The following is an 18,738-nucleotide window of genomic DNA, read 5'->3' on the forward strand; positions in this document are numbered from 1 at the left end:
ACGTTTTGATAAAAACAAAACAATTGATCATAGTCCTCATATTTAATTTTATTAGATTTTAATTATTGTTGTCACCATGTGTCCATGCTATCATCATAACTCCATGTTATTAAAATGATCAACAATTCCATAAATAAAAAAAGTATCATAATGACATTATCTTAGGCATAAAACATTTCCTATTTTTTCACTCTTGTTCGTCAGTCTGGGTCAAAAAAGATCAAATATATCTATTTTAAGATTAATGTCACTGTTACCAAGATTTTGTACTGTAAACATGTAGTCTATTATCCTTGAGCAAAAAGCTAAATGTTAGTTTTTTTTTAAGGCATCTATATCCATACAATTTATTAAGTGCACTTTGAAGAACCTTTAAAAACATATAGGCACCCATTGTGTGGAATGATTTGAGAAAGTTTTCCAAAAACATTAATCATTATCTTAATTTTATTATCATATCTCCACTGCCAAAATGTTCTCAAGGCTGTGGGTTAAATTACAAGTATTTGAGATAACATGTGCCAGACAGATCTGTTAACCTTCCCAAAACTGATATTAATGACATCAAAACATAGGCCTATCATTAAAAAGGCACAGGATGGTTTGACTTGTGAATAAATGTCAACTGAACTTTATTCGTATAACAACTCTTCAGGTCTTGATATGATGGGATATGATATCACTCATAGTTTTGTGACGTGAAATTTGTGTCATGAAACTGTTTTACACCACAAGAGGGCAGCTGATGATGAGATATAATATCCCATAGGCTTCATCTGAGCTGATAATAAAATCACTAGAATAATTATATTGATTGCTTATTTTGGCTAAGGAAATCACAAGTTTGTTTTGCTGAAATATTTGGCTTCAAAGATTTGTTGTTAAAAAATTGACTAATGTTATTGAGACAGACAGATGTGCTTTAATAATTGAATTACTCAGTTGGATTATGTATAGAACACGTATACATCATGGAGACGTCTATTTGATGTGCGTGTTTACATCTGGAAGACGTATTTTTTTAGAATGTTTGCTCATCTGCAATATGTCTATAGGTCGTTTCCTGTCAGATGTCAAATAGATGTTTAGAAAATGTCTTCAATTTGTTTATAATTTAGAATGTAAAACTGAAATCTTAAAGAAGTCTGTCAGATGTTAGTAAACAGAATGCTTTCCAGAAGAAGTGATCTTTCACAGACATCTTGCAGACGTACGTGTGCTATCAGCTATCATGTATTATCATGATAAAGCCTCTCCATCGTATCTATCTATCTATGATGTATTTTTGCTATAGGGTCAAATGACCTAAGAAACCTTACAAACAAATGTACTATCCAAACGATCATCTTCAGAAACGTGAACAAAGTTAAAAGTAAGAACAGAATAGAATTCTTAAATAGAATTTGAAGAGGCAATATACAGCAAGAAAGCAAATTACAACAGAACATTAGGGTTGAAAATTGTTATTTTAACTTCTGTGAATGATCTCTGAAAGGACAAGTGGGGTGTCATGGCCTTCACGACATGAATAATAGTAGATAATGATAGAACAGTAGGCTACAATCGTTGTTCTATTCTCTTTGTTATGTCATAAACAAAACGTATCTAGATAAACTCAGATGTTCACAATGCAATGTCATGGGAAGGAAACAAAGGCTACATCGATTCAATCGTCGCTCGATTGCTTGCATTTACATTAGATGTTCTGCGCAGATTACTAATGTCTGTTTAAAGATGGCGACTTACTTGAACTGAAGGGGCAAATGCGTTCTGCAAGAGCATACTTAAACTTAAAGCGATTTATTTATATACGGGAATCATAATGGTTTTAAAAAACGTTTTTCGAACTACGGCGTTGGGCTTACAGACATGGAGTGTATTTTCAGGCGCGAGGCAGGCCAGTATTGCCGTGCCTGCCTTCAGGCTGTCTACATGCAGCTCTTTTTCGAACTGGACGTTAACCCGTAATTTTAAATGTAAGTATGTTTTTGACATCCGAGCTCCGAGTCAACGACTAATGCACTGCTTCAACATGCTGTCATAGATGCATTCACAATCACCTAAGAGACTGTTACAGTAATTTGGATATTAATTGGTAGTCAATATCCGTTTTTTATTTTTTAAGTTTGACACATTATTAAGCATTTCATGCCACTTTGAGGGGGAGTTTTATTTATGTTAGCCAGGATGGGTTTCAGTTACTATGGTTGTAATGTTTAATTTTGTACATTTTGGTTTAGTAACATTTTATTGACAGCATATGCAGTTCGAGTGTTAACCTCTAGGGGGCTCTAAAATCTCAGCCACTGCATTTTCTTATTAAATGGGCATCACATCGTCATCGTTTTGTCATATGACCTTGATGTTTAGTAAAGTCCACATACTTTTAAGCTCTAGATCTGTATCCTATAATACCTATCTAATTTCAGTTTGCCAGTTTGCGTCATTCATCGTTGCAAGTAGCAAGCCTTGTTATTTGGAAAAGGCTATTTTTACTTTACTAACTCATATAATCACCTTTTATATACTATTTGTGAGGCTAGTGATATATCACTGTTTATAAATAAACAATTAAAGCACCTCTCTTGAGGGTCACACTGGTGGTCATCGGCAGTCAAAAAAAGACATGACTATAACAATAATGTGTTATTTTCTTTTCTTTTTTTAATCAAATGAATATACTATATTTGAGTTCAATGTATTTTTTAAAAATATTAATTTACAACGTGATGTAAAAGAAAACTGGACTCATTGGACCAGGCAACCGTCTTCCACTGATCCAAGGTCCAGTTCTGTTGTTACAATATATTCGGTTCCTGAAATATTTGGTTCCAATGGGTGGGGGCGTCAGACAGGGGGTAATAGTGGAACTGAGTAACAGGGGCCCTTGGCGAAGGGGGGGCCCCACAAAGATATATTGATATATATTGATGTTGTGAGGGGCCCACCTCTTGGTTCTGTGACCGGGGCCCAACATTTGGTGCTACGCCCCTGGGTGGAGCTATCATGAATATTCACCAGACCATAGTGTGGGCGGGGCGACCAATAGGCTACAAGCGAGTTGAACAGAAATTATTAGCGGGAGCGCCTCAGATCGCGTTTTGTTCCAAACTACTCCTATAACTGCTCGTTTCTCACGAATGACTGAGATTAAGCTTTTTAAATGTCTATTATTGCATGTTTAAATAAATGTATTCTTGTGTTTTTATTCTGTCTCCCAAAGTTGTCTGTAGGCTATGTTATTAAAATAGCTTTTATATTATAGGCTGATAGCTCAAGACAACATAGGCTACTTGGAGTTGCATGTTGTTGCATGCTTTGAATGTTGCTTTACACTCAACTGAAAATCTTTTTGATACACAACTGTCAAATGTTATCATAAATGTTAAGCTTCAGTTGTTTTAACAGTTGTTTTCTCTAGCAATGCTTTTGAACGTTGGTCAAATTAAGTGATAATTATTTCAATTGTATTGATGTATACATAGCAAGGTCCAACTAAAGTAATGTTATACTTTGTGCAATTTGTCGTTTTGAATGTACCATTCCAAAGGACGGTAAGTGCACTTAATTGTAATGAAAAAGAGACAAAACTCTAGAAAATGGATTAATTTAATTTAATTTGTATTTGGCAATGTCAAATTTCCAATTTTCTTACATTGATATAATGCATTCGAGTACCAAATTAAGGGCTTTGGCACCTAGGGCAAATACAAACCTCACTGTGTAATATAGTATAAGACCTCATCTAAAAGTATGTTTTGATCATGAAGAGACTATCAGAGAAATCACTAAGTTACTTAGTGTTACTTAACTCACCTCTGATTGTGAAGTTCTGTGTTCTTTTAAGAAGGACATTTAAAAAAAATAAAAAAAATGTAGAAACACCATGAGGAACCTTTCCAGATTGTTTCAATTCATACAAGGTTTTAAACATTGACAGCCAAAATGACAAATTCAACAAAGATGGGGAGGTTTATTTATATGAATTGTGGTTGAGACTCGTTATTCTTTTAAAACCTCACCATAGCTAATTGGATGTTGAATGCTTCACAAACTATATGTACTGAACCAATTGTTTATTGGCCAAAGCAGTGTACAATAGTAAATTGCATAGAAATATTGGTCAGAAAAGAAGTTTCTCAGGTGTGGTGGGTCATGGACATATAATTAAAAAGTATTGTCATTTAAAGAATATAATATATATCATTTTTATAATATAAAACAATATACATAAAGTTATCTACCTATCCTAAATACAATCTAAACTGTTTAAATAATGATAAACAAAAACATCTGCCTCAACATATTTCTGTGTAAAATGTATTGAAGTTTTTTAAAGCATTCATTCATTCATTAACTTGAAATTACTTTTATAGGAAGATCAAGTGTCTTAAAATTACATATTTTATTCATATTCATCTGTAAACATGAGCATGTTAGACAAGAGAAACACATGGGATCAAGGACAAAATTAATACAGCAGGACTAATAAAATATTTACTATATTATTCAAATATTTATAAATATATCCATCTACACCACCATATACACTTGTTTACAAAAAGATTACATAGAATGATAACATTACTAAACTGATAAGATGTAGCCCTAATTTTTATGATTAATGGTTAGTCATTATTATCAATTCATTTGACCACTGTTCTAAAGCATTGCTAGAGAAAACAACTGTTAATGCATCTGAAGCTTAACATTTATGACTACCTTTGATAAAGTAAAGGTTGTGTATCAAAAAGATGTTCAGTTGAGTCAGTATAAAGCAACATTCAAAGCATGCAACATGCAACTCCAAGTTCTTATGTTGTCTTGAGCTATCAGCCTATAATTTAAAGGCTATGTTAATACAACTTTGGGAGAAATAATAAAAACACATTATTTAAACCGCAATCATACACATTTAAAAAGCTTAATCTCTGTCATTCATGAGAAACGAACAGTTCTATATCATAGAATGTCAACAACAACTAATCTGGGAAAAATTTGGAGAAATATGCCTTTATTGTAAGTCTTCCAACGCTTCCTACAGGATCAGGTCTGTAATAGTTCAGGTAAACTCAGAGTACTGAAACACATGCTACAAAACGATGAATTATTTATAAAACATATATGAGTAGTTTAAGCTTAACTTCGTTCAACTTTATTTTGAAATAAATAATCCATAAAACAAAACGCAAGGCTCTCACACTAATAATTTTTGTTCCACTCGCTTGTATTGATCGCCCCGCCCATGCTATGGTCTCGTTAATATTCATGATAGCTCCACCCTTTGGGACCAAATATTTCAGGAACCGAATATATTGTAACACTGTGTAGGGCTGAACGATTAATCGCACTTTCCATGTAATCGCACTTAAATCGATTTGGCTTATCGCGATTATTTTTTATGCGCAGCTAGTCATTGATGTACGGCTATGTAAACGCTGCTCCATCTGAAAGCACTGTGAGTTTGAGTCACTTATAACGTGCAAACATCTTTCCAAAACATGAGAAGCATTTATGAACCTCTTGTCCAACAACAGACAACATTTAATAACATGCATTTACTCCAAACTCACTTCATAGCGACATTTGAGCTCCTCCTTCTGTGAGATGATGAGCCTTACACAGAATAAGGCAGTCGTGTATTTATAAGTCATGTTTAATCAAAGTGTTTCAATCTTCTGTTTATTCAGCTACAGCGATAGGGATTTCCTGGAACGATGCGCATTATTGTACTTCTGCGGCGGGGCATATTTATCGTGTTTGCATGAGAGCGCCCTCTGGCGTTCAAATGGGGCAGTATTTACCTCCAATCAGCCGCACTCCACTGACAAGCTGCGCATAAAATAATCGCAGCCTTTGCCAAATCGCGTGCGGTTTTATTGCGATTAATCGTTCAGCCCAAGTTCCGTCACTCGTTTGCCTATTGTTGGTGCTTTCAACAGAGGACGAGTCATAGGCACTCTGATTGGTCTGCGGTTACGCATCCCCGTACGCAACATGTGTTGTGACACATTTCTCTTATAACAGTTATTACTTAACTGTTGGCTCAGACCAGACGGGATTGCCTTCGTTGCCCTTGTGCAACAATGAGCCTTGGGAAGGTATGTCGCGGGTTTGTTCTTCACTGCTGACTGGGAGCAACCCACAAGCCTTGCTGATACTCTGACTCAGTCGCTTTCCCATAACAATTTGGCCCTTGTCAAAGTCACTCCTGCATCCAACATGTTGATTACGAGAACTGATTGTTTGCTATCTAATCTACCCAGACCTTAATATGTGGCCTTGTCACGAGATGATCAATGATATTTGCTTTATCTGTGACTGGTCAATATGTTTTGGCTTATATCACTGTATATAGACAGGGTTGCGCAATCCCTAGTTCCTGACAGTGTTTTTAGACATAATTACCTACCCTTATTAGGTTTTGCATTTGGATAAAGACATTAAGACATTGTCAAAGACTGCTTAGAATTTTTCTATGTAGTTTCGTATTCCCTATTCATTTCTTATGACGGATCATTTTGACTGTGAAGAACACAAGTGTGACTATTTGTTTATAACCATATAGCCTTTTCAAATCATGTCCATTTTTGGTCTGTGTGTTGACTCTGTTCACATAGCAAGTGTCACAAAAGTCACCAAGTGTCATAAGTTCAAGTTCAATTTTATTTATATAGCACATTTACAACAGCCACTAGGCTGACCAAAGTGCGTTACAGAACAACAAGATCAAAATATATAACATGCATAACAACAAATAAAACAAAAAATAAGAGCAACGAAGCTAAGAGGAACCATAACAGGAGTAGCAAAACAGTATCAGAATCAAATATAAATTAGTAAAACCAACCGAAAAAACCCGAAATCAATATACTAAAGAAAACAGGTAGGTTTTTAAAAGCAGACAGATAAGGGGCCGTTCTAATCTCTAGAGGCATGGTGTTCCTGAGTCGTGGCCCTGCCACCGCTAACGCACGCTCCCCTCTACGCTTGAGTCTAAAGCGAGGGACTACCAGCAGAGCCCGGTCGCAGGATCTTAGGCCTCACAACACTCAATGAAGTGAAATATTTAAAAATGTCAACAAAAAAAAAAATTGTTCTGAAATGACTGAAGACCACCAGAGGGTAAATACAATAAAATGGTGACTAAGACAAAGAGAGTGAGGTGAGAAAAAGAGCAAAAGATGGTTGTAAAGTATGTGCGTGTGAGTACCGACATGACTAAGTGTGAATTGTCATGTCCCAGCAATGTGTGAAAATAAATAGTTGTGGGTCTAATGTTGCAGATTTAGGGGGGGCTGGTGTAAATTTGTTTTCTGAATTATGGTTTGAATCCTCCCCCACATTAATATAATAATAATATTAATATTATCACAATCTGCTATTAAAACAACTGTTTCTCTTTTCTTAAGAAAAGCACTATTACTTGTATTGCATGTATATTGAGTCATCCATTTTACTGTTAGTAAATCACTACTCTTATTAGTTTACTTATTGGAGTGTCGTTTTAGTTTAGTGTAGGGTTGTAGCGGTATACCTGTAACAATTCACTCTGAAACTCAAAGGTCTTTACTGCAACCGGTTAAAATAAAAGTGTGTGTTAATTTGAAGAAATTATGACAGAAATATACAATTGTAATCAAAATGTTCAACCCCCATTACAAATCAGCTTTATTAGCAAAGGTTTTGTGACTTTCAGCTGTTTACAATGAACAATTCAAACAAAAGTAATTGAAAAAGCTCAACGCAGCAAATGTTTCCAGTTGTTTCTCCAAAGTCAACTAGAACTGCACAAATCTGCAAAACAATTGTTGTCTCAAGCACACCTGATGCAACTAATCAAAGGCTTCATTAGTTGCACCAGGTGTGCTTGAGCTAGAACACATGAAATATCTGAACTGGCTAGGTTTGTTGATGTCACGTTTGACTGCATGTTAGAAATATGGTAAAGTCAAAAGAATGGTCCAAAAAGTTATGAGAATGTACCATCGCCCTTCACAAACAAGGAACAGGATACAAAAAGATTGCAGAGGCACTAAATGTTCCTAGAGACACCATTGGAAGCATAGTTTGCAAGTTCAAAGTTAAAGGAACAGTGGTTACACTACCTATGGGGCAGAAAAAGGAAGCTATCAATGGCTGCAACCAGTTTTCTGAGAAGAAACCTCAGCACTGAGGTTTCAGCTGTACAGTAAGGCGCGTACTAAACGCATGCCAGAACTCCAAGACGTATTACTGACCCAAAAGCACAAGAAAAGTCGGCTCCAATTTGCTCAAAATTAAGACTTAAACCCCATAGAAAATCTATGCTATGTTTCAGCTAGGGGTGTGCGATAATATTGTAATTGTTGTTTTAACGATATGCTATTGACATATAGCCTATCCTTCACACACACACAGAAAGTGCATGTATACTCTACGTGATGTAATCTTGTAGAATACACATTTAGAGTGCACACTTTCACTGCGTGATTTAGTCTTTATTTAAATCATTTTGTAATAAATATCACAAGAGTTCAGTTTTTCTTCAAATATCAGCATGATGAAAAATGTGATATTGATTTTATACAAGTTTAATAAACAAGAAGTTAATATTAAGTGACTTACATTTTAGACACCATATTGCCTGTTTTTGCTCTATTTCGCCAACGAAAATAGTTCAAAACAAAGCCACACACTGGTGTTTCCTTACTGAGTCAATCAGCTTTTTGAACGAATCAGTTGATTAGGACAGATTAAGATAGTCAAATGCCTCTTTCCTTGAATGAATCAGCTGTTTTAATGAATCGTTTGAATCTCAATGATTTGCTCATTAACGCTGACTTGCTGCCACCTACTGGAGGTTTCATTTTCACATTTAAAGTATCTTTTCTTGTTTTAAAGGAACCATTATGTAAGATTGTGGCCAAAACTGGTACTGCAATCACGATCAAATTACTGTAGAGCGGTGTATCCCCTCCCCCTCCCCCTGGTTGCCAGATAGGCTGCAGGATCCAGCACGAACGTTTGTAGCTGCAGCTATGGTAACTAGAGCTAAACACTACTGACTTCGTGATTGGTAGATAGCCGGAGGGTGGAGCTTCAGGCCAAAACACAAGATGACAACATCAACATCAGTTGAGGGCTGCAACTTCACTTTTTAAATGACAATATCCTGGCCGGACTACTGTTGTCAGTGATATAAGTATTTGAAATGAACATGATTTCTTAATGTCTAGTGACATATCAGGGCCATTTTATGATTAATTGAAATACATTTCTTACATACAGCTCCTTTAAATAATTAAAAATATCAATATTCAATATTGCAAAGATGAATTTTGTTGATACTGATTTCATTTGATTGGTAACGGCCCTATTGTGTCTTATTTTTATAATTGAATTTGATTAAATTGATGAAATTCACACAAAAGATGATGTATGCATATAATTAGGTTTAAAAATGGCTTTATAAAGGAAAAAATGGCCATATTAGGTAAAAATCAATTGAAACATATTGGAAAAAATTATTTCTGTCACTGCTGTGAACTGACCACCACACAGAGTATGAAGAATATCAAAAACTTTAGGAGTCGGCTGTCCACGACAGTCCTGAACCTGCCAAAGTACCAGCACAATAAAAATAGCATCTAATAATCGTTATCGAGAAAATCCCAGAAAATATAGAGATATAATTTTTTGTCAATATCGCACACCCCTAGTTTCAGCAAACCCAAGAATATTACTGAACGGGATGCCATTGCTCATGAGGAATGGGCTGAGATTCCTCAGAAACGCTGCCAGAAGCTGGTGTCTGGTTATACATCTCATTTGCAGCAGGTCAGAACAGCAAAAGGGTGTTTACTCTTTTACTAAATTGCCATGAATAATTTTGAGACTGCAGAAGTCATTAAAAGTTGCATTTTCAGTTGAATTTGGGGAAACCACTTGAAACAGTAGTTGTTGAGCTATTTCAATTATTTTTGTTTAATTTGTTAATTGCAAACAGCTGAAAGTCTGTAAATTTCGCCAGTAAACCTGATTTGCAATGGGAGTTGAATAATTTCGATTGTAACTGTTTTACTATTGTACAATAGTACAAATATACTTTTTTTAAAATAAGAACAACAATAATAATATTATTAATAGTAATTATTTACAATAATAATGTTTAATTACATTTAATAATTAAATGTTATTATTTAAGGAATATTTTTCATCCATGTTTTAATTTAGTAAACCTCTGTTGTGCAGCACTTTGCCAAAAAAAAGGATAACATTTATTACATTTTCATTTGTTTACATTTTAAAACATTGATACATTTTTTAGATTAATGCATTCATTACCATCGTTTTTGATCATATATTTGTATACATTTTTATAGATTCTGTTTTATGATTTGATACAGACGAACGTTTAATATTATTAATAAAAAATAAAAAAACATTCTGGAATATAATGCATTTGTTCAACTAAAAAAACTGTATTCATTAAGGGTAATTTTAACATGATGATAATAATAATAAATGTATTGGTTAATACTGTGAAACTGATATTTTTTTTAGATGGTTATCATACCATAAAATTCTCATACCGTTACGACCATGGTTAAGTGCTAGTACTTGTTATTTGCTGACTTCTATGTACTGGTTAGTTGTCTCAAAAAGATTACATACTGTACACTTTACTGTACATCCTTTAAGGCAGCATGTATTGTGTAGGATGCCAGACAGCATATGAAGTAGCCATGTATAGATCATGATCTATACATCCGTTGTAGGTTGTTACTATTAATTGTCCTTTTGCTGATGCTTTCTTGTTCAAAGTGACTGACAGTACACTTAGTACAGGGAAAGTCCCTCTGGAGTAAACGGGGGTCACCAAGGAGTGACGTTTCATAAATGTTTCTTCTCCTCCTGTGATTTGAACCTACATCATGTTACAGATTTAAATAGTTAACTACTGAGCCACACCACCCTGATACTCTTACACAATTTTAAAAATAATTTTTACACTATTAAAAAAATAAAATGCTGATCATTTGAACTATTTTTGATCAAATAAATGCAGCATTGAGCATAAGAGGCTTCTTACATGAGTAAAATCTTAACGACCCCAAACTTCTGAACAGTTATTGTAAGTTATTGATCAGATGCTTTTATCAAAGCAGCTTGTAGTACAGGGAGAGTCCCTCAGTCAGAATGTGGTGGTAAGTTGTTCATGGCCCATTTTTTGTTGCTGTCAAAATGGCAACCTTCCGACCTGAGCTTTACGAGACAAGTTGCCACCCTTACGTTTTTACTTGCATCTCAGTTCTCGCACATGTTTTCTTGTTCTTCGGGCAAAAAATAATGTGTGGGGGAAAAGAGTTAAATTACTAGTTCCCGCAAGGCTTGTGAACTATGAAAGAGTGGGTGTATAGGTTATTTAAGATGAATAAATGTATTTGCGATTTTCTTAAATGCTCACATTTGCGTAGTAATACAACAGCAGATGTCTTAAGCATCAGCAAAATGCTGACCAGTTTTCTGAAAGTCTTTTTCTAAGTAGGGGTAAGTGTACCTATTAAGCTCACCAAAATCTTAGTCTAGGTTTTTTTTCATAGATATTGACATAGTTTATAAGAAAAATAATTTGTTAAAATGGAAGATTTATCTCTCATTTGAAAATGTATTAATTAGTTGATGTACATTTTAGAATATAAAATTAAGATAATTTAAGAATAAAGTTAGAAGTCTGGCATGGGCTTAATTGGTACTTTGGCACCATTTAAGCCTGCATGTGTTCCAAGTAAGCCCATATTATCATTGATTCACAAAATCTAAAAATTAATTGTTTTTAAAGAAGTAAAACATCAATATATTTATTCAGTAACAAAAATGTTATTTGATTAGAGCCCTGGGTGGGATGGGTAGGTGTTAGTGGCCGGTGGTCTGGAGCCTTAAATTGGCTTGACTGGAGTTGTAGCTGGAGTCAAGCCAGAAGTTTGACCGGGTGTATCTCGGGAGCCAAGCCGAGTTGGGGCTCCATACTCTGGGCTTAGGGGGGCCCTACACACCGGGAGTCTGGAGCCTTAAGTCGGCTTGTCTCCCGAGTTATGCCTGGTCAAAGGTGGAAGTTTAACCGAGTGTATCTCGGGAAGGAAGCCGAGTTGGGGCTCCAGACTCTGGGGTTTCGGGGGGTCTCCTAGTGGGCCCCCCACACCGGGAGTATGCAGCCTTCGGTCGGCTTGACTCTGGAGTTATGCCCGATCAAAGTTCCACTCCTGTGACCATATCTCGGGAAGAAAGCCGAGTTAGGGCTCAATACTCCCGGCATAGGGGGCCCACTGGGTGACCCCTCCGTGCCTGGAGTCCAGAGTCCCAACTCTGCCTGGGTCCCGAGTTTTGCCCGGTCAAAGCTGGACAGTAAGTGGCGGTATCTCGGAGCCGGACGGTCCCAGGGGCTCAGGACTGTGGGGAATGTAGGGTCCCTCTGGGACCTCTCCATGCCCGGAATCTCAAGCCTTAACTCGGCTTGGCTCCCGAAATATGTCCAGTTATACATAAAGGACTTTAGGACAAAACAGGCTCTATCTCATTTGAATGAATGTGTGTAAATTGTAGGCCTATCTAAATGTAGTTGTAAATTAAGGTAGTAAGTAAGTTACGGTTAAAAGGTTAGTAAGGTAAAAGCACACTCGTTACACACACAAAGAAATGTTATCATTAAACACTTTCAGAAAATATCAAAGTTTGCATTTAGAGGGATTCCTCATTGAAACACATAAGGTGGGCTTAAATGGTTCCACAGTGAGTAATGGTCAAGAAAGGCAATGTTTTCCTTTTAAAAATGTAAGATATGTTTACATATACATGCATGGAGCTTAAATACACTGTGGACTAAGTATCATAGTAATTTCACTGTGCCCACATTGAGAAATAAGTTCTTTTCATTCAAGGTTAGCTTGTGTTGGCTATAGTTTGCATGCCTTTTGTGGCACTGTCCCATTTAAGCCCATCTTAAAAAAAAGTTAATTTATGAAAATAATCTTCTCTACAAAACAATTTATGATGTACATACATATTTGTAAATTAATGTAGAATGAATCACAAAACATTTATTGTTTGCAGTTCACATGCTTAATTCTTTGGCAGTCTATCTTTCTGTAAGGCTAGTGGTTTGACCTAGAGATTAGCTTTGAACGCAAGCTAAAAAAAAACAAATCTTTCTATTTAAAGGAAAATTATATAGAATGATAAAGTACTATTTGTTCATACACAAAAAACAATACATTTATCTCTTATTTGACATAATATCAATGTAGTTACCAAATAAATGGCTGAAAATTGCAGAAATGTGTTGATTTCTGAAGGGTCCCGAAACACCAAAGTTTTGGGGTGACTTTGTATGACAGCATGCACATGGGTGGGGCTAACTCAACATTGCCAAGTGTGATTGGTATGCAATAAAAAATGCCAGGGAAGTAACAAATCACTGGATTGGTTAAAATAATGAGCAACATAAAATATTATTTTCTCTTTTTTTTTTAGAGTTGAAAGTGGGTTTAAAGGGTACATGGGCTTAATGGGTACACTTACCCATCAGAGATAACTAGGTCACTGGTTTAGCCATATTTCGCACATTTCCTTCAGATAACCAGTATGATGCTTAATGGGATAGTTCACCTAACTCCTCCCACCACCCAAAAAAATTAAGATTCTGTTATTTACTCACCCTCGTGTTGTTCCAAACCTGTATGACTTTTTTTCAATGGTAACCAAAACAGTTTAGTTACCAACATTCTACAAAATATCTTCGTTTGTGTTCCACAGAAGAAAGTCATTGAGGTTTTAACAACATAAGGGTGAGTAAATGATGACAGAACTTTTATTTTTGAAACCTTTTTTCAGTTTAACCTCAAATTGATTTGCTTAAAATATTAATTAAATGTAAACTTCTGTCCCCAGTATCCAGTGTTTGACATTCTAAAGTTAAATGATATGACTATGCATCAGCTCAAAGTAAAAGGTGTTAAAACACTTTACAAATTTGTCTCAAGTTACCTGGCTGTGATGATGGCTCTTTTTCATGACAGTCTCACAGACGTGTCTTTTCCTTGAGTGGGTGTGCGGGAAGGATGTGGCCAACCAAATCACCCCCACCCTTGGTGACACTTTATCACCATTGACGTGTCTCAAATAGTCTTTCCTGAGCTTCAGAGGAGAGTAAAAAGCTTTGTGACTTACAAATGCTTTCAAATGTCTCCTAACTAAAGGGGTTTGCATCATGAATAATTACAATTATTAAAGTAGACTTGAAGTGATACAACAGAACTGACACCAAATGAAAACAGTCTCCTACATGGTTCATATGTTTTTTTTTTTTTTTTTTTTTTAAATCTGTAGTTTCTGCAATTGTGCATTATTATTATTTTTTGAGTAAGCAATTTTAAATTGACTTGGGCAATATATATGACTTTACGGTTTGTTTCAGATGATGAAACCCTTCCAAACCAACCAGTGAGGCAGTATGCTCGGCCCTCTAGAAAGAAACAAGGTAAGAGAAAACAATTGTGCCACTACACACCAAAAGCCAGATTTACTAACAGCTTGTGCCAGCTCTTATTAAAGACATGCAGTGAGAAATGAGCGTTGAAAAGGCGTGGTCACAGTTGTTTTTGCGCCTGACCTTATTTCATATGCAATTGTAGGAGAGTATTTAAGTGAATCATGCATCTATTTTTACTTTGTCAATTTAGTGGTATTTGCACCATTATTTCATGCCCAAAAGCATGTCTTAACCGATTTTGCCCCTGACATGACTCTCAGTAGATCACCTGCAGAACTTTCCTCTACCATTGACACTTTTATTAGATTGTGGCTCCACATTAATTTGTCGTTTAGTAAATCTGCCCCTAAGTGTAAAGGCCCAGTCACACCAAGGACGATAACTATAACGCGAGCAATAAAGATTCCGTTCTAAAAAAAATTCTAAATATAAAAAAATAGCAGAGTCCACACCACAATTATAATGAGCATGGCAAAGAGGAACAATATTGTTGGAATCACTTTCAGAACAATTTGCTGATGAACAACAAAACCGTACAGCTAAATATCAGAATCCATCCTGCTTTAAGAGCTCGAGCATTAGCGGCAAAACTGCAGTGCATGCCTATAATAAACAGAAAGATATTGTGCGTTGGTATGGACAATAATATAGTTATCGTTCTTAGTGTGAATGGACCTTAATACTGACGGGCCTTGAATTTTAATATTATGCAAGTCAATTTGATAGCCTGCCAGTTTTGATAGGACTCATTGGCTCTTTGCTTTATTTTCTTCCCAGAATTCCCAAGTCAGCTTCAAGACCTGCATCCATCCATGCTGAAGCATGAATATGCATCTGTCCCACTTGCACAATCGTATGGTTTTGTTTTTGTATTCTCCATTGTTGCATTAATCCGCTCATTATTGTATAAACAATATGATTGTATTATACCTTGCATATGATTGCATGTATAAAAAGTACATGATTACTTCAGACTTCCTTTATGCAGTTGAATGCAGAACGGTTGCAGTATTATGTCATATCTTTGCAGGGTTGACGATGTGGTGAAGAAACTGCTTACGCTGGAGTTTGCAAATCATGTACGGGTTTTTTTTTCCTTTTAGTTCTTTATTGAATATCTTCATATTTCAAAATATTAGGGAGCGGGACTACAAGGAACTATAAAAGGGTGTTAAATCCAATTTTAACTCAAATATCTGTGTGTCAAAATATATATTTCTTTTTTTAGAGTGAAAAACTGCGTTTGAAAGAGGAACAGCTCATTGCCAAGGTTCAGAGGGATGAGAATGACCGCAGTTCAACAGAAGTCAAGGGTAAGTTCTCTTTTTTTTTCTTTTTTTTTCTTAAAACATTTGACAAAGCCACTGCTTTAACCAAACTGGAATCTCAGAACATGACTCAATCATGTGAAATGTCCTTGTTTGCGTTACAGTGGCGATTATGACAGCGCGTATTCGCAACTTCCAGGAGCACTTGCACAAACACCCCAAGGTAAACAAAATGCTTCAGTAGCATGACTTTTTTAGGCCTTCAGTAAAGGTGTCAGAACATTTGTTCCCACTCCATTTATTTAACACCCACAGAGAAACAGGAAATCCTGTGCATATGCTCATGTGTTCAGTAGTAATCAAAGCATATATACTACCGTTTCAAAGATTGGGATGAGTATGATTTTATTTTGAAAGAAATGAATACATTTATTTAGCAAGAATACATTAAATTGATCAAAAGTTACATTAAATACTTATATTGTTCCAAATATATATATATTCCATAAATACTTTTGAATCTTTTATTCATCAAAGAATCCTTAAAAAAAGGGTTTCACAGTTTTCACAAAATTATTAAGCTTTATTAATTATTAATAACTTTAGTTGGGGAAAAAATGTGTTTTTTTAATAAAGAAAAAAATGATTTGGACTCTTTCTGGTTGTCTATTTTTAGTGAAAATGTTCCTGGTTAAAGTGATGAACTGCCCCTGTGGTTTAACTGTGGATTTGAGAAGAAATTACTTCATACCTCTGCCAAAAATCTACTTTTTACTGGGTGGTTAAATGTTATTGCAAAAAAGCCTGAAATGAGGAAGTTAGTTGTGGGAGAAACTCTAGAATAATTTTCGGCTGATGTCAATTGATTTGATGATATGTATATATGTATGAATTATTGTATATCGTCACCTTCCTAAAATAATTGCCCAAGTCATTTTTGGACAAAAATGATTTTTTTTTCATAAGTCATCTCCTCATGATGCTGGCCACCTCTGGTAAAATCGCCCACATCCTCAATTTAACAGATCATGCAATTCTTACCCCTGTAATATAATGGCCTATGTCGAGAGTCTGACTTAGGCCGTTTTATTTTGCCTAAGGTGACGATATGCTAGTTTATATGAATAATTTTAAACACATTTATATCATTAAGCATAGTTTTCTGTACCTAGTTTTGTTATTTAAAGTATTAGTTGACCCAAAAATGAAAGTTCTCTCACCTTCATGTTGTTCCAAACCCGTAATGCTTTTGTTCATCTTCAAAGCACAAATGAAGATATTTTTAATATATTCTCATCATATTTGTCCATCCATTGAAAGTCCACACATTAAAATCTGTTCATCATTAGAACCGATCATGTCTTTAAGCGTTCAGAAGACTTGCATTAAACTGTTTGATTCATGAAAGTTTTGGTTGTGTGGACTTTCAATGGATGGACAAAAAATAAGAGAATATTACAAATATCTTTATTTGAGCTCCAAAGATGAACGAAAGTCTTAGTTATTGGTTTGGAACAACATGAGGGTGAGTAATTAATGACAGAATTGGCATGGGTGAACTATGCCTTTAAGAAAATGTTGAAACAATGCATCCCAATTCGCATACTATCCGTCCTAACTAGTATTCGAAATTAGAATTAGTTTGTCCCAAATCGTAGTGTGTTGAAATGAGTATTCCGAAGATACCAGGATGGTCTTCTAATTCCGGATCCTTGCACACTCTAATGGCTAGTATTGCCCCATTGCGCATTGGACTAGGATTCGATTAGAACTACAAACACAAATAAAAAGTGCTTAAAACTACAAACATGGTGGATATGCGAGAAGTTAAGTAGAGAGTTTTAGATAAAGGGGATTAATAATCAGTATCTAACCTAATGAAAAGATATTTATTTAATGTTATCCACATTATATTTCATCTGCAGCAACATTGTGAAAAGATGTTTGGTCATTTACTTCACAAAAACAGTACATACTTTTAAAGCATAGTATAAGTAGGCGAATTAGGATGCAGCAAATGAGTCAAATTAGTGTACAACAGCATCAAAACCTCTTTTGTCATATTACATTAGGATAAAGCCAACAAAAGATGGATGCTCATGACCATCGACAGCAGGAAGAAAAAGTTGAAGTTTCTGAGAAGGACCCGTTATGAATCCTTTGTGAAGGTGTGTCAAGAGCTCGGAATCACGTACACGTTCCCTCCTGAATACTATCGGCGGGTCACCCGACGTTGGCTTGCCAAAAAGGCCTTCTGCAATAAGGTAAGTTCTCAGCTCATACTAAAATGTCCCAATGTTCTTTGTAGAGTTCAGGGTTTGTGTTTGACCTGTGGTTTTCTTCCTATCAGGTCTTTAAAGCGGTCCAGAAACAAAAAGCAGAGCAGAGAGAGAAACAAAAAGCAACGGAGGCTAAAGAAAAGGAGCTAACATCCTCCAAATAACCACAAAGCCAGCCATGAACTGTGTGCTGTCTAGCTCAGAAGAACAATCTGATATGTCCTCCTTTGATTCATGTGACATTCAAAGAAAAAACTATCAGAAACATGATCTGCATCAAATTATCTGTGTGTGCTGTCATTTATTTGTCAATGGTAAAACATACTAATTTCTCTGAAATCTATTATAGCTGCACCAAATAAAAAATCTTAAAATGTATTGTTTGGTTATCATTCCTCAAAGTACTGATGATTATATCAGAACAACTTCATAGAAATCCTTTGATGACATGTTAGTTTCGCACATTCAGGAGTTTTGGATCAGCAGCTGGTGAAGACATGTGTCATATGCAAGACTGATGCATTGTGGTTGTGTGGCTAGTGCAAATGGTTTGGCCCCTCTCAGTTCCCTGAACTCTATAATTTTACAAGAAATGCATGACAATCAGGTGCATGATCTGAGGTCAAACTATCAATGCTTTACTCGTGTGAGATTATCCATT

General features: G+C 35.6%; 1 protein-coding gene across 1 annotated transcript; it reads left to right on the top strand.

Annotated features, from left to right (window-relative positions):
* The first annotated feature begins 1,710 nt into the window (after positions 1 to 1,710).
* On the top strand, positions 1,711 to 18,455 carry mrps15 (mitochondrial ribosomal protein S15). Its single transcript, XM_082148796.1, has 8 exons — positions 1,711 to 1,976; positions 14,456 to 14,518; positions 15,308 to 15,383; positions 15,561 to 15,609; positions 15,759 to 15,843; positions 15,963 to 16,021; positions 17,871 to 18,062; positions 18,149 to 18,455. Exons 1-8 carry the CDS (start codon positions 1,823 to 1,825, stop codon positions 18,239 to 18,241), a joined length of 771 nt encoding a protein of 256 aa, XP_082004922.1. The 5' UTR covers positions 1,711 to 1,822; the 3' UTR covers positions 18,242 to 18,455.
* The last annotated feature ends 283 nt before the right edge of the window (positions 18,456 to 18,738 follow it).

The sequence above is a fragment of the Leuciscus leuciscus genome (genome assembly GCF_965113295.1).
Source record: "Leuciscus leuciscus genome assembly, chromosome: 20".
In the NCBI taxonomy this organism is placed as follows: Eukaryota; Metazoa; Chordata; class Actinopteri; order Cypriniformes; family Leuciscidae; genus Leuciscus; species Leuciscus leuciscus.